This window comes from Mauremys mutica, chromosome 25, assembly GCF_020497125.1.
Source record: "Mauremys mutica isolate MM-2020 ecotype Southern chromosome 25, ASM2049712v1, whole genome shotgun sequence".
NCBI classification, from domain to species: Eukaryota; Metazoa; Chordata; order Testudines; family Geoemydidae; genus Mauremys; species Mauremys mutica.
The window spans coordinates 4,235,097-4,251,162 of NC_059096.1; the positions used below are offsets into that span (position 1 = coordinate 4,235,097).

General features: G+C 44.6%; 1 protein-coding gene, 2 long non-coding RNA genes and 1 other non-coding gene across 7 annotated transcripts in view; 2 read left to right on the forward strand and 2 right to left on the reverse strand.

Annotated features, from left to right (window-relative positions):
- LASP1 (LIM and SH3 protein 1) overlaps positions 1-4,579 on the reverse strand; it is a 55,720-nt gene extending 51,141 nt beyond the window's left edge. For all 3 annotated transcript variants that reach the window (XM_044999428.1, XM_044999427.1, XM_044999425.1), the window contains exon 1: positions 4,425-4,579. In XM_044999428.1, coding sequence (XP_044855363.1) covers positions 4,425-4,493 — 69 coding nt within the window. In that variant the 5' untranslated portion in view covers positions 4,494-4,579. The remainder of the gene's footprint in view (positions 1-4,424) is intronic.
- Positions 1,867-9,139, forward strand: LOC123356306. Of its 2 annotated transcripts, none has more exons than XR_006575309.1 (3): positions 1,867-1,924; positions 2,425-2,673; positions 8,547-9,139. It is a non-coding gene; the product is annotated as an uncharacterized LOC123356306 (long non-coding RNA). The 2 variants fall into 2 exon arrangements; XR_006575308.1 differs by lacking the exon at positions 8,547-9,139 and adding an exon at positions 3,695-4,203.
- TRNAC-GCA lies at positions 5,508-5,579 on the forward strand. The gene has a single exon. It is a non-coding gene; the product is annotated as a tRNA-Cys (tRNA).
- A 3,429-nt stretch (positions 9,140-12,568) lies between the features above and the next one.
- On the reverse strand, positions 12,569-15,072 carry LOC123356307. The gene is made up of 3 exons (XR_006575310.1): positions 15,003-15,072; positions 13,299-13,372; positions 12,569-12,847 (listed from the first exon to the last, which is right to left on the reverse strand). It is a non-coding gene; the product is annotated as an uncharacterized LOC123356307 (long non-coding RNA).
- Between the last annotated feature and the right edge of the window lie 994 nt (positions 15,073-16,066).

A 16,066-nucleotide genomic window follows, 5' to 3' on the forward strand; every position in this document is an offset into this window, starting at 1 on the left:
GTTGCCCAGGCCACACACTTGTACATCTGAAGCATCTACTCCTCAAGTCCATTACAGTTAGTGGCAAAAACATATTCTCAGCTGTGCTGAGGGGAGCTTAGCACCACAGGTATCATCACTGGCCCTTATGCGACTGAAGCCTCAAGTAATGCGTTAATATACCGCTGCAAAACCTATTTCGGAAACAACACACCCTGCTTCAGCCTGTTTGAAATATTCTGAACTCAGAGCGCAGACAGGTACTTGGTCTGCCTTTTTAATCCATTAGAATGAAATCTAAAAAAGGCAGAACCATGAAGTCACCTCACACCAGCTTTTTGGTGGGTTTATTAACTTAGCAATTACAGCCACAACCGCTAGACCAAGTGCCACTTGCTCCAGTTATGAGACACAGGACATAGATCATTTCCACAACGGATGTCACAGCCTCCTCACATGACATTTTATCTTGAGAGCTGATAGGAGTCCATGAAGAAGGGGGCGGGGAAAATATGCCACAACTGCCACACACAATATGTACTCCCTGAAGCCTCAACGGATTGTCACCTAAAGACTTTTGAATCACACTGTTACCTTGTCAATATCAGTAAAGCCCTGATCCAAACAGAGTCCTTCCCCCCCTCCACCTGCTGAGCCCTTAGTGCTTAGATTCTCACTTCGCCATCAATTTTTGCAATGCAGATTTAGAGACACAAGTTGCTTTTTCCTCATTTCCTTGGAGCTGCCAGGTATAGCTCAGAATTGGAGTGCTTAGTACAGCTGAGATGCAGAGTCCATTCTACTAAAGCACCTGCATTTTGAGCATAACGGCCGCCATACTGGGTCAGACCAAAGGTCCATCAAGCCCAGTATCCTGTCCTCTGACAGTGGCCAATGGCAGATGCCCCAAAGGGCATGAACAGGCAGGTTATCATCAAGTGATCCATGTCCTGTCACCCAATCCCAGCTTCTGACAAACAGAGGCTAGGGACACCATTCCTACCCATCCTGGCTAGTAGCCATTGATGGACCTATCCTCCATGAATCTAGCTAGCTCCCTTTTGAACCCCGTTATAGTCTTGGCCTTCACAACATCTGCTGGCAAAGAGTTCCACTGTTTGACAGTATGTTGTGTGGGGGAAAAAAAAAGTGTGTGTTTTAAACCTGCTACCTATTAATTTCATTTGGTGGCCCCTTGTTCTTGTATTATGAGAAGGAGTAAACACTTCTTTATTTACTTTCTCTATACCACTCATGATTTTACAGACCTCTATCATATCCCCTCTTAGTCACCTCTTCTACAAGCTAAAAAGTCCCAGTCTTATTAATCTCTCCTCATACGGAAGCCGTTCCATACCCCTAATCATTTTTGTTGCCCTTTTCTGAACCTTTTCCAATTCCAATATCTCTTTTTTGAGATGGGGCGACCCACATCAAGGTGTGGTTGTACCATGGATTTATATAAAGGCAATATGATTTTTTCCTGTCTTATTATCTATCCCTTTCTTGATGATTCCCAACATTCTGTTCGCTTTTCTAACTGCCACTGCACACTGAGTGGATTATTTCAGAGAACTAGCCACAATGACTCCAAGATCTTTCTTGAGCAGTGACAGCTAATTTAGACCCCATCATTGTACATTGTGATAGACCCAGGCCAGGTGGGTACAGCAGAATAGCAGAAGGCAGATATACTGGCCACTGGATTAACAGTTTTCTGTTCCCTGACTGACCAGAGCAGGGGCTGCTCCAGGCTAATGAGAACACCTGACTCTAATTAACCTGCAAAGAGTCAGGTGAGGCCATTAAGTTAATGTGACCACCTGACTCTAATTAAGGCCCTGCTGATACTATAAAAAGGGCTCACTCCAGTAAGGCAGAGGAGAGCCAGGGGAGAGGAAATGTGGCTGGAGGGCTGGGTAATGAAGACACCCTCAAACCATCGGTAAGGGAGCCCTAAGGAAAGGGTGAAGAAGGGAGATGCAGGAGAGCTGTGGGGAAGTGGCCTAGGGAAATATAGCAACTCTGGCAGTGAAAGGTTGGCTGCCAACAGCTGCTACCATTAGGGTCCCTGGGCTGGAACCCGGAGTAGAGGGCGGGCCCGGGTTCCCCCCAACCCACCACTACAGGAACAGCTCCTGGGATGGGAAGTCAGGTCCCTGTCAGGACAGGAGGCTGAACAGAGACCATGGGAGTTCTCTCACCAACCTCCTTGCAGGCCTATGATGAAAAGGGCTCAGTAGACTGTAACCTTGGCCCTAGAGAGAGAAGGGCTACGTGGAGGGTCACAGTGAGCCACTGAGGCAGCATAAACTGCCTAGAAGCGCAGGACCCACGGGAGCAAGGTCAGAGCTCTGCCACAACATGTATTGTTAGGATTGTTTTCCAATGTGCATTACTTTGCATTTATCAACATTAAATTTCATCTGCCAATTTGTTGCCCAGTCACTCAGTTTTGCGAGATCAGGATGCAGAAGAAAAGAATGGAGGTGCACTGGCATAGCTCTTGGTGAAACCTAACAGAACTTTCCTATATGCCTCTGCTCCCCAGAAGCCCCTCAGCCTTCATCTTTGGTTCAGTTCCAGCAGCATTAAAGCAAGCACCTGGCTGTACGCAACAGAATTTCTGCCACAGTCACTCAGATCTGCTCGGAGTTCAACTAGGTGGACAGTCACACAGGATTTCCAAAAAAGGTGAGTGGTTGAGGTTTGTAGCGGATTGCAGCTTACATCAGGCCAGCCATTGAGGGGCAGCATTAAAGGATCACCATAGATGCTGACCTTGATGTAGGGTGTTCTAGCAGTATTAGTTGTGCTGGTATGGGAATTTGCAATTGCCAGCTCAGAGGAAAAATTGTTGTCAACTGAGCCAAAACAGCACCCACGGATGCAGGACACACAGTAGAAGCAGGAATGAAAAATCCTTCTAGCTACAACTCAAACAGGCACATTGCTATGCTTGCATTGGATATTTAAGTCCAATAAGGACTCTAAAAAATACAGCCACTACACAATTAAGACCCAATACAATGGGGTTTGGGCCACAGGAGTTATTTCATTCAGCTTTAAAAGAATGATTCATGAAATAGGAAGAAAGCAACATCATGTGTTAAAAATGTGAGCAACAGGGTCCATTGTGACTCAGGAATGCTGTAGCTAAAATATCTGCATTCTCCAAGCTGCTCCTTTAGCTCCTAAACTGGTCATCCCAGGACCCTACAGGGGTGGGGGGAAGTGGAAAAGAGGGTGGAGAAATGCACAGCAGCACAGGATAGTTTATCCAGAAAAAGGGGACCCATTAGAGCTGATGGAAGATTTTTCTGGGCAAGTGACAAACAGATTCCAATAACTAGACAAGTATTTGAGTTCTCAATGGAGAATCAACAGTATTAGAGCTTTACTGAGCTTCCCAGCCCTGGTATAAAACACACAGAATCCAGTCACCACTAGTATCAGTTGTGACTTTTTTGTAATAAAAAGAGGAATTTGCCCTTTTTTTAAACAGCCTATGAAACTGACATTAAGAGACAAGGTCTTCAGATACTATTGGTGATGAGAGCCATGCAAGAATCTATATAAAATTTTTTCAATCTGGAGCAGAACAGAAATATGAATTGGAACCGAAAAGTGAAAACCCCATTTAACTTAAAACAGATGAGGGGCTCTCAACTTCAAGGGGAAGCATTAACTGTTTCTTTCCATTTTATCTGTTTAGACACCCAGCTGCACTCCTAACACAGGAAGAAGAAAAAAAACCAGAACAGTGGCTACCGTTTCCTTTGCTACTTGCCTTGATGTTCAGAAATGACTTTCTTAAATTATGAAAAGCAGTATCTGGACATTACGTTCTGCTGGCCTTTGCTTTTTTTAAGCAGGCTCTTAAGAGAATCTAATGAACAAAGTTGGTCTAATTCAGTGTGTCATTTCCAGACTAACTCTTCTGACCTTCAAGCATTCTTGCAAGAGTTTGCCTGGAAAGAAGTCAGATTCAGTAAATCCCTGTGCCAGATTCAGCCATTCTGGAGATTTCTAAGGAGAAGCTGGGAAGATGTTTTTGTATCCAGCTATGAACTTCTTCTTCCAAGAAGGCCAGAGAGCGGGGCGGGAGTCAGACTTTTTTTTTTTAAGCGACACCCACAGAGTCGGCAGAAAGTTGAACACGATCTCTCATGCCCTAAAGCGAAAGGGGAAGGTTGTATCCCCGGGCCCGGGCGTGTTAAATTAGCAGCTGGGGGGAGGGAAGAGAAGACAGGGGGGCCTGCAACTGTGACATACATCATCTTCCGCACCCCCTGACCCCAAATCCCCTTCCCCTCCTCCCCCCAATCCCCAGAGCCCCCCCTTCCCTACATTCACCCCACCCCCAAAAAGCCCAGCCCCCCTCCAGCTCACCCCCGACGCCCCAAAGACCGAGCCCCCCACCCCGGGCCAGCCGCGGCTCTCACCTTGTCCAGGCAGTTCACCTTCTCGGTGGGGTAGACGATCTTCCCGCAGCGGGCGCAGTTGGGGTTCATGGCCGCGCTCGCTCCCCGGGCGGCTGCAGCGGGCTCTGGCCTCCGCCTCTGCCGCGGCGCCCTTAATAAGCACGGGGAGGGGCCGCGGGGGCGCGCTCGGGGGAGGGGCCGGGCCGGGAGCGCGCGGAGGGGACTGGGCGCCCGCGGGGGCGCGCTGGGGGGGGGGGGCGCTGCAGGCGCACGCGCCTCCTCCACCCACCCACCTCTCCGAGTCCACTCAGCCCCCGCATAGACACCGGGCACACTCACCCACACACACACAGCTCTCCGAGTCCACTCAGCCCCCGCATAGGCTCCGGGCACACTCACCTCCACACCTCTACACTCATATACACCCCCCACACACACACGTACTGCCACTCTCTCTCTCACACACACACACTCAGACACACACACCTCCGAGTCCACTCAGCCCCCGCATAGACACCGGGCACACTCACCCACATTGCCACACTCAGATACACACTCCCACCACACATCTCCACACAGACACACTCATATACACCCCCACCACACATCTCCACACTGTCTCACACACATGCACACCACTGCCACACTCATATACACACCTCCACCACACTTCTCCACACAGACACACTCATACACACCACCCATCTCCACACACACAGATACATCTCCACACAGTCACACTCATACGCACTGGACACACTCACCCCCACTACACATCTATTCACACGAGCCCCCCATAGTCACACTCAGACCCCCACCTCTACATAGAAACACACAAATCGCCACATACAGTCACACTCACACCTCATTCCCCATCCAAACACACACCCCACACTGAACACAACTTCTCACACAAATACCTCCTTTCTCATGGTGAAACTCACACGCTTAATATTCACATACAACTCTCTTCTGACAGTGCACGCCTAACACACTCAGTACACACACACCCACACACCCACACACCCTTGCTCTAATGCCCAGATTGTTGACGCCAATCTTGTCATTTTCAAAAAGCCTTTTAGACAAATTGAGCTCAACGCCGGGGGTATAGCTCAGTGGTAGAGCATTTGACTGCAGATCAAGAGGTCCCTGGTTCAAATCCGGGTGCCCCCTTGAAAATTTTTTGTGAATTCTTATTTTTAATCCTACTGAGAGTAAAGCATAATTTTTGCACGTATTGGGCAAAAGAAAAAAACTAAACCTATAGTTTCTACTGCAAACATTATTTAACGTCAGTGAGTCAGTTATTGCTGCAGAGAGGCCTTTTCAGCTTTCCTTTTTGCCCAGTAGAGGGGGTATGGCTCAATGACAGAGTATTTGCCTGGTATCTTAAAGGAATGTAGTTAAAATTCTGTGTGTGTGTAAGGAGAGCAGTTTTTATTATTATAAAAAATAAGCTGTCTAGTGCCACACATTTCCACAGCCCTTTACAAGCACAGAGTAATGCGATTTATATAATTTGTGTATCAGTCAGGAGGACCATATCTTGCATTCTCAAGACAACTGGCTAAATTATCCAATAATAATTTCTTTCTGTAAGCTTGCTTAGCCATAGCTCTGGAGGTTTCTGCTTCAAATTGACATGTTATTTGCAGTAAACCCCTTTGAATTCCAGACCTGAGCTGTTCGGAAGTGTGAAATCTAGATGCAAAAATTAGCATTTCATTCATGACTAAAATGAACCAACTAGGACTCGCCAAAAACAGAACCATTTCTCTGAACCACATTACATTTTGGGAATTAGGATCATATGAGACCCAGAACCCCTGGTTTTGTGATAGCCAACATTTATCAAAACCCCAATCAGTTTAAAATACAGTCCACTTTCAGCAAGGTTGTTGGTTTTGTATTATAGTCTCCTATATAATAGCAGCATTGAATGGACACAGAAAAACTTCACACAAAGATAAGTGGAGATTCCTCAGCATGAAATACCTTATTATAATGCATTTTGTGTGCGTGTCCATGAGAAACAGCTGTGTAACGAACTGGCAGGTGCGCACACACATATATACACACACACATATCATCGCCCACTACTGGATGGAATCCAAACTGGTCATGCATCATAGGACCTGTAATGCTAACAGCTGATGGAGATACTCCCTTGGCTCACTAGCAGGCTATGGTTTTGAAACAGGAGTATTCAAGTTCTATCCTTGTTACTGCTGTGAAGCTTGGAGTGCCCATGTATGTTGGGTGACCAGATAGCCAGTGTGAAAAATCGAGACACGGTGCGGGGTAATAGGAACCTATATAAGAATGCAGAGGCCCTGGAGGTTTTTCGCCTTCCTCTGCAGTGTGGGACATGGGTCCCTTGCTGGAGGATTCTCTGCACCTTGAGGTCTTTAAACCACAATTTGAGGACTTCAATAATTCAGACATAGGTTAGGGGTTTGTTACAGGAGTGGGTGGGTGAGATTCTGTGGCCTGCGTTGTGCAGGTCAGACTAGATGATCATAATGGTCCCTTCTGACCTTAAAGTCTATGAGTCTATAAGCCCCCAAAATCAAGACTGTCCCTATAAAATCAGGACATCTGGTCACCCTACACGGTATGCAGCAAGAGTGACAACTCTGACGTCCTAGTTAGCTATGTGTTTGTTACAATATTAGCCTTGTCTGACATACATTGCCTTTTGTATGTCAGTTTTCCATATCCATGATCATATGTCATCAATCCTCCATTGCATAAATGTACATTCACAAGTGTTGTGCACCTGCTGACACAGCAGCGGCAGCATGATACATGTTGCATCCAGGTCTCATGGAGTCAATCTCATAAAAAGTTGGCAACGTTTGTCTTTTGTTCTCCCATAAGGATTGGGAGAACAGAGTCACCGAAAAAATTCAATCTTGTGCAAATGTGTCTAACCCCGGATTTAGCATTAAATAAATAAGTATCATTAATTCTGTGCTGGTGAAGGGGTACCAGCCTACCAACATCCCATGTTCCCTAACCTGTACTATCTAACCAAGCCTATCAACATCTTTATAAAATCCCCAATTACAGTGGTATCAATATACACACTAACAGCTAAGGACTCTAGCAACACAGGAGGAAATTAATCAAATTACAAAATGAGGTGATGGATATACACTCTTTGCTCCATAGTGAGATTGTCAGTCATGAAGCTTAATTTGTTTTGTGAGGTTTGTGCTGAGATCGGGCTTAAATATTTGAAACTGTGTACTAAAAGGTTAGGCAGTGTCTCCAGTAGTAATTCAATACTGCTTTCTGGGAAATAAGTATTTAATTGACTGCTTATGCAATGAGATCTTCAGGGGGATAGAAAATGTAAAGATTTTGTATATATTTGTAAAATGCCATGTACTTGGATAACATCATATAAGTGTTTTGTAATAATAACACTATTATTAAATGGACTTTAGCAGAAGAGAAATACTCCAGTGTTCCAATATTTGATGAATAATTTAATCATCTCTTTTTCAAAGCCTAATGCACGTACTACCTAAAACCTCTGTGAATTCTGACAAGCCCTGCTAAATATCAATGACAAGGCAAAAAAACATGCTAGCGCCTGAAATTAGTGTTATGAAATACTGAATGATTGAGCATTAAAATAGTCCATTAATAAAAGATTAGTTAGCAAGTAACCATGCCTTACAAGTCCTGCCTTCTTGCAATTTTTGCTTTAACTAAAATAAATAAAATCACAACAAACTTCTATAAGATTTTGTAATTGCTAACTTCATAATGATTAAATCAGGGTTTGTTAATTTCTCATAAATAGGACATCTGTACAAATATTGGAGTTTAGCTGTGCAAGAGTGGTTGATTTCATTAATCATTAGATATGTAGTTTCAACTTTGAGCAATTACTGTAAGAGACAGAATTATATAGTACTTGCAATACAGCAAAAGCAAATTATGTACCCTAGGAGCACATGGGAGGGTATCTAGATTTGTATCATGGACTACTTGATCTGTAGTTATATATGCTACCCTTGAACTATGGCTCAGGTCCAAAGTCTGTTTTATTTTACCAGCTATGATTGTGAAATGACTGATGTTAAAGCGACATCATGGTCTGAATTTACACTGATTTTTTTTTCCAAGGGGGAAGTGAACTGGAGTCTGAAAACAACAAGGAAAGGTGGTGCACATCTGAATCACAGAAGAGTATGAGCTGTAGAGTAAAATGTTTTGCCACCCACATGGACCTAAGCAAAGAGAAATCTATGTAGTCATAATTTAGAACTGTATCAAAAGCCCATTGAAGTTACTGGAAGTTTTTCCTTTGCGGTGCATACAATGTCAGGCAGAAGAGTCAAGTTGTTACTCTGTAACTTGAATTTCTGACTGTAGCAAACAAGCTGTCTATGCACCTGATTCAGATTCCAAATGGTCATGTTCACACATACAATCATTCCTTCAAATCCCTTTTAATTTATTTACAATCATTTGGAGAGCCATGTGTATCTGAAACAGCCTGTTGGACAAAAATACTAATCTCCAGCTCTAAGAAGCTGTGGGAGTATAGTGTGGTGACAGAACAAGAGCTGCTGGATTTAAATACATCTGCCCTCTGTGTGTGATTATGTGTTATGGTTTCTTTAAATTAAAGTTATTAGAGTGAATGGTGCTGAATATATACTTTAAACAATTTAGATGAATATATTACAAATACCTATAAAAGAAAATATACGGTCCTTTTGTCAGTGAGATAAATATACAGATATTCAGTGGCATACATTAGAATAATATTCTCGTTTGTCTAAATATATTTTCAAAGCCAACCCTTATTTCTTGAATGATGATGGCCATTCTGAGACAGGCTTTACTGCCAGTGATGCACACTCGCATCAAGCCCGGTCACACGCAGCTTGTTCATTTCAAGATTCTGCTCAAAAATTGACTTCCCCCTTTTTTAACCCCTCCCAGAGCTTGATCTGGCCTTCTTCAAATACCATCCTGTCTCTTATCACCTAGCCCAACACGCCCCAACCCTTTAAAAGCAGCTTAACAAAGCCAGGTGGGCCCCTCCTTTACCCCCAAAGACAGGAACCACTGCTCTGCACACACTCCCCACCTAATCCTTTGTGACTACCTGGGGGGCACACCCCATGCTTTGGGAAGCACTGGCCCTTCTTGTCTCTGTACATAACCTCCCTGCTGTTAGAGCAAGAGCCTTCTTCTCTACAGTGCCTGTCATCTGAAACAGGCTGTATCTCTCCACTTCGACAACTCAGATATCCCCTGAAAGCAAGATCTTTTATTCCATGTCTCTTCACTTCTTGGGCTTTCTACTAGTAATACATTATTTTCATCAGCCTTGTAAAATTTTACTCATCATCAGAGAGTGAATAATTTTTTTTCATGGCTACATTTAAAAGATATCATTAAGGTGTTCATCATGGCAAAGGGCAAGTAGATAGACTCTCAATTCCTAAAAGCGGCAAAGAGTTCTGTGGCACCTTATAGACTAACAGACGTTTTAGAGCATGAGCTTTCGTGGGTGAATACCCACTTCATCCGACGAAATGGATATTCACCCACGAAATGGGTATTCACCCACAAAAGCTCATGCTCCAATACGTCTGTTAGTCTATAAGGTCCACAGGACTCTTTGCCGCTTTTACAGATCCAAACTAACACAGCTCCCCCTCTGATACTTGTCAATTCCTAACAAATGTTCTATTTTCTGAGAGGATGTAGAAAAAGGCATCCGGGTCAAAACCACGGAAAGCCATTTTGAGCTCAAGAGGCAATACAAATTACAAAATAATAATTAATGGGGTGTGTTTTCCACCTTTCCAGAGCTGCATGGACAGAGTCAGTTATATTTCTCAATGCCAATATATCAGCCTTCTGAGTAAGCTGTCTGCGTAGATTGAAAAAGGACAGCTATTAAGGACCTACTTAACTTGCTATTGTACAAACGTATCTGGCATACCCATGAGTCTTTTTAACAAGGGAGAACCAAGTTGACATATTTATAACGGAAACAACTGCCATGTCTAGGTGCTTATTAATGCCTTCTCATCTCAGCTTGATTAGGGATTTCACATTTTTAAACTTAAATCTAATCATTTTCCAATTCTGAGAAACCTAGTGAATGCAAAGAATTTTGAATATACTCTAACCAAGGAAGTTTATGTGAAAAATCCCTGCTGAGCTGCTCCTCTCAGCATAGCCTTGGCAAATGTTGTGGATGCATACCATGAACGCCAAGCCAACAATTTATATCACAGAAACTCACATTGCACAGTATTTGGGCTGTGTTACATTGTATTTCTCTCAATTGTTACAAACCACATGTTTATTGTCAGTGGTTAATTTTGTGGCCATGAAATGGCAAGATATTTGTTTGCTACTGAAGTAATTATTTGAAACATATATTTCCCATTATTAACTTTCAAGCCGTCAAGATACTTTGCTAGTATTGTATACAGGGAGGGCTCGAACGGCAGGATAGTTGAACTGTTACACTCAGTATCACTTGTAGTTCCATCCTGAAATTAGGTTTAGACACTCCCAGAATAAATTAAAATAATTTACTGCCACTAGATGAAAATCTCTTTCACAATGTGGCTCAATTGCTTTGAGATTCACAAAATCACTAGGGCTGAAATATAATAATATTAAGGAAAAATGCACACGAGTTAATCCATTCTGATGACCACACAAGGATTAATTCAAAGCTCAGGCACAACCCTCCTTGTCTTTTCAGCCCCAAATTCACGAGTGCTTTCTGGATCCTTTTAAAAAAGGCTGGGGGGAGGGTGAAGATATCTGGAGTTGAACCAGACAGCTTGATCTGCAGTCAATGTTCTACCACCAGCTCTACCTCTCCAGCTGGTAGAAGTGTGGAGAAGAGGGGGTTCCATTGAAAAAAAAATTCTAACCAGGAGCTGTGACATTATGGGCCTAATAATTCATATATTTCAAATATACTGCATCCAGCATGTAGCAGTTGAGAAACCAAAATAAAAAACAACTATTGATTGTTACAAATCCTGGCTTATTGGAGGTGTCCCTTATGGCTAAACCTGTGAAATGCTTCCAACATCAGCACCTCTCTGTGCATGTGGGATGCTTCTTAACTGCTCTCTTCTCTCTTTTGGGCTCGTCTCTGACCAAAAAGGTGGGGGGGGGTTACTGTGGGATAATCCACCTGTATTAGCTGTCTTGCTGTAAAAAAAAAACATCGGGGAGGCAAGGGGCTCTAGTTTTACTGCAAGATAAATTAGGCGAGAAAACCCCCATGAGAGGGTGTCACCGCTGGTGTTGCCTAGCTACCTCATAGTATTAGGATCCTCACGCTTTTTACCACACACTGAACCCCCCCCCACACACACCTTTTTAAGCAGCAAAGACAGAGTCTGCAGCGCCACAAGTGCCTTGTCTCCATGTAGGATTTCACAGTGAGCCTGGCTGGAAGACAGAGCCCCAGGGGGCAAGCCGCAGATCCCCCTGATGAGCCTCCTGCTCTAAGCAGCTCCTTCTCCCCCAGAAGGCCCCCCACCCAGGACATATACAAAGATCAGATCACGCTTCCCCTGCTGGACACTCATCAGGCTGTAGTGTTTGGCTCACATACTGAGCTCTTCTAAGCCCACTGAGTCTGAGCAGCATGTAGGTTCTCCCTCTGGCCTCTTGGGCTCACTCCTTGGATAAAGTATCAGAGAGGTAGCCGTGTTAGTCTGGTTCTGTAAAAGCAGCAAAGAATCCTGATTCCCTGCCTAGTGCGCCTCCTAAGAAGTGAGACCAGGTGGTCTCTGCCCCCAGATCTGTACTAACCCTACAAGTTTCCCCAGCCTGCCTTTTCCCAGCACTCCGCCCAAAAAGCCGCTCTGGTTTACATTCTAACTCTCTGGGGCAGTGGTTCTCAACCTAGTTACCATTGTGCGCTGCATATGCAGCTCTCTGTGTGTTACGTGGGCCGCATCCACACAATATATACACTGCCCGTATGGGTCTGAGGATGTCACGTGGGTCACAGCTGTGTGCTGACCGGGCCGCTAGCAGGCCGCAGGTTGAGAACCACTGCTCTGGGGACATGTGACTGTTACAACAAGGAACTCAGAGGCTTTGCAAAGTAACTTCTTAAACGCATGCACACGTTTATAAAACCCTTCCAGCTATATTCAAACATCTGCATTCAAACCCCTCCCCGTAATGTCCTCCCAGCACTGAGAACCCTGTGGGTTTTGATCAGTCCTTTGAGGGTCCCAAGACCCTCCTCTTCTGCTCAAGCTTCAGGCCTTGTCTCTCTGCCCGTGCAACAAGCTCTTCTTAGTGTGTTCAGGTCCCATGGCCAAAAGGCTCCCCTTGGGTCAGAGATTTTTGCACAGTAGCTTCAAACACCTCTCCTCTTGTTCTTCTAGGGCATTTCCACGGCCCTCTTGGCGGACACTCTGGGGAGAAGAAACAATTTCCAATCTCTTTAGCATAGCCACTGTATTGCCAGGGCAATATTCCCCCTTAACACCTCCTTTGATTGTTTGCAGTGTTGTTGTAGCCATATTGGTCTGAAGTTAAGAGAGAGATGCAATGGAGGAGGCGAAAGCTTTTTATTGGACCAACTTCTGCTGGTGGAAGAGAAAAGCTTGAAAGCTTGTGAAACAGAAGTCGGTCCAGTAAAATACATTACCTCACCCACCTTGCCTCTCTCAATGTCTTTGATTGTCCTGTAGCTGCTTCCAGACAGGGTGTGTGAAATGTGACATGATCCCTCCAGGTCAGCACATGATGGATTCAAGACACACTAAGGATTAGAGTTATACATAGTAATAGCGTTCATTAAATCAGTCAGAATTCAAAAGTTTTATAAAGGCCAAAAGGAACCATTAGATCATCCAGTCTTACCTTCTCTATGTCACAGGCTGTTCATTTCCACCCAGATACCCCAAGACTTTAGTTAGACCAAAGCATTTCAGTCCCTAGGAAACAAAAGTGTATTTGAGGAAGAGAACAACAAAGAGACCCTTAGCCTTGAACTAGGGACTACTACTTATTTGAAATCACAGGTTCTACCTCCTCTGTATAAACAGATCACTGCCTAAAATTGTCACAACATATACTCACTCTTTCCCTCCTATTGCCTTCCTGGGGCCTGTTTTCTCTCCACCCCTCCACCTTCCCATACGACATCAATAATTCTGTTCACCTTGATGACAGCTACTTGTATTCTGCCAGGGAAGAATCAGGCCCAGACGTCAGGCTGGCCTATATGAGGGACATTGTGCACAGTTATCCCACTGGGATTAGCAATATTGGGAAACCAAGTGTAGATGGAGGCGGAGCATCTACATGTTAAGCCCTGTACTGCTTAGAGCTGCCCTGCATGGGGTTAGATGATATGATGCTGGTAGCTTGACCCCATGTCTTCACTGCCTTGCAACAGTAGAGCTAAAGGGAGGCAGATTATCTATTGAAGGCCATCTCCTCACTATCTTCCCATTTGGGAGATAAGCATGTGCATTGTTCTGTTACAAGACTTGCTCTCCTTTCATTTGACAAAAACAACGAGGAATCCTTGTGGCACCTTAGAGACTAACAAATTTATCTGGGCATAAGCTTTCGTGGGCTACAGCCCACTTCATCAGATGCATGAAGTGAAAAATACAGGAGCAGGTATTTTTCACTTCATGTATCTGATGAAGTGGGCTCTAGCCCATGAAAGCTTATGCCCAAATAAATGTGTTAGTCTCTAAGGTGCCACAAGGATTCCTCGTTGTTTTTGCTGATACAGACTAACACGGCTACCACTCTGAAACCTTTCATTTGACACACTCCCAGTGTGACATCCTGGGCTCTTCATCCACCAAACCCACCCACTTTGTTACTGAAGGCGAACATCTCTCCGGGGCTCTCACAATGAATAGCAGTGAAACAGCCCTTACTGTGAGACTAAAGTAAAACAATGATTAAAAGGGATTCATTACTGTCACTCTTTCCCTTGTTCATTTCAATGAAAGATAAAATACAGCATGGAGAGACTATTAATGAACTCGAGTGACTTTGCATGGGAATGCTGCTCTTATTTACTATTAAGCTGCATTTATTTGGCCTTTCTAAATCACACTGCAATTTGCAACAAGGTAGCACCCACCCAGGTGGCAAGAAACCTTCTGAGCTACACACATACTCTAGCACAGAGACACAGCCCCCCTGCAAGAGCGAATGTGCGGTATGCTGCCCAAACCCTACTTGTTAGAGCTTGTATGTTACTTCTAGCACTTTTCTGTGCTCAAATTACAGAATCTGTGATTCTACATGAGCAAATCAAAATCCATAGTTAGAGTTAGTGGAAAAAGAGCATGTGCGGCTGCCACCTTTGTAAAGTGCTTTGAGATCTGCTGAAGAAAAGTGCTATATAAGTGAAAAAAAATTTATTACTTGAACCCATGGCAAAGTCAAAGCCCTGTGCCATTTAGAAGAATGCACCGCTCTGCCCCTGCCGGCATGACATTATCCATACCGTGTGTGGAACATCATTCCAGCTCTTCAAAATGGCACATACATCCCCATCAAATACCAGTTTTGTCACTGTACCAGAAGGGAACAAACCTTAGAAAAGCAGGACTGACTGTTTAAAAACATGAAGGGCTGGCCTACTGCCTGCTGTCTTAGAACGGAGTGAGAAGTCACAAATTCCGCATTGTTACTTCACTCAGCAGGCTTCTGGATGGGAAGATGTGATTGGAGGAGGCAGGGCTGGGAGGAGAAAAGGCTTTTTTCAAAACAAATCTATTTGATAATTAACAAAACTGCAAAGTGAATTCTGAAACCCCCCAAAAAGGGCTTCTTTACAATCCGTGATCCCTAAGTATATGGCAGTTATTTAGGGCCAGATTTCATCCAGATCCTGCAATACAGAAGTCTGCATTGTGGAAAAAAATCTGTTTTTCTGAGCTGCTGACATTTCGCACTGCAGGAACCAAATGTAGTTTTGATTGTATCTAGTCTCAGTTTTGATGCTCCGATAGATGTCATTTTTTTCCCTGTGATTATTTGCCTTCTCTGGCAAGATTCTCTATTTTCTCTCCATGGTTTTAATTTAAGTCTGCTCCAGTTAATTTCCAACTCATATCCTGCAAGAGGAGTGCCACACCCTTAGCTGTGACCTTCTCAAAATTAGGTTGAAATCATAAGGCATACAGATCTGCTGCACTTGATTGGGCCAGCAACCAGGGGTGGCTCTATGTTTTTGCCACCCCAAGCAAGGCAGTCAGGGAGCCTTCGGCAGCGTTTCTGTGGAAGGTCCCCTGGTCACGCGTATTTGGCGGCGGTTCTGCAGGAGGTCTGCTGGTAACGCAGATTCGGCAGCTGTTCTGTGGTGATTTGCCAGTCCAGCGCCTTCAGCGTATCCGCTGCCGAATTGCCACCGAAACCGCAGGACCGGCGGACCTCCCGCACAAATGCCACCGAAGGCTGACTGACTGCCGCTCTCAGAGCGACCGGCAGGCCGCCCCCCGTGACTTGCTGCCCCAGGCATGTGCTTGCTGCGCTGGTGCCTGGAGCCGCCCCTGCCAGAAACACAGATGCTGTAACAAGTAGTGTTGCATGCTGTGATTTAATAGGCAGAGCCTTGAAAGGATACAAAATTTGTATCCGCATCTGATCCGCAAACA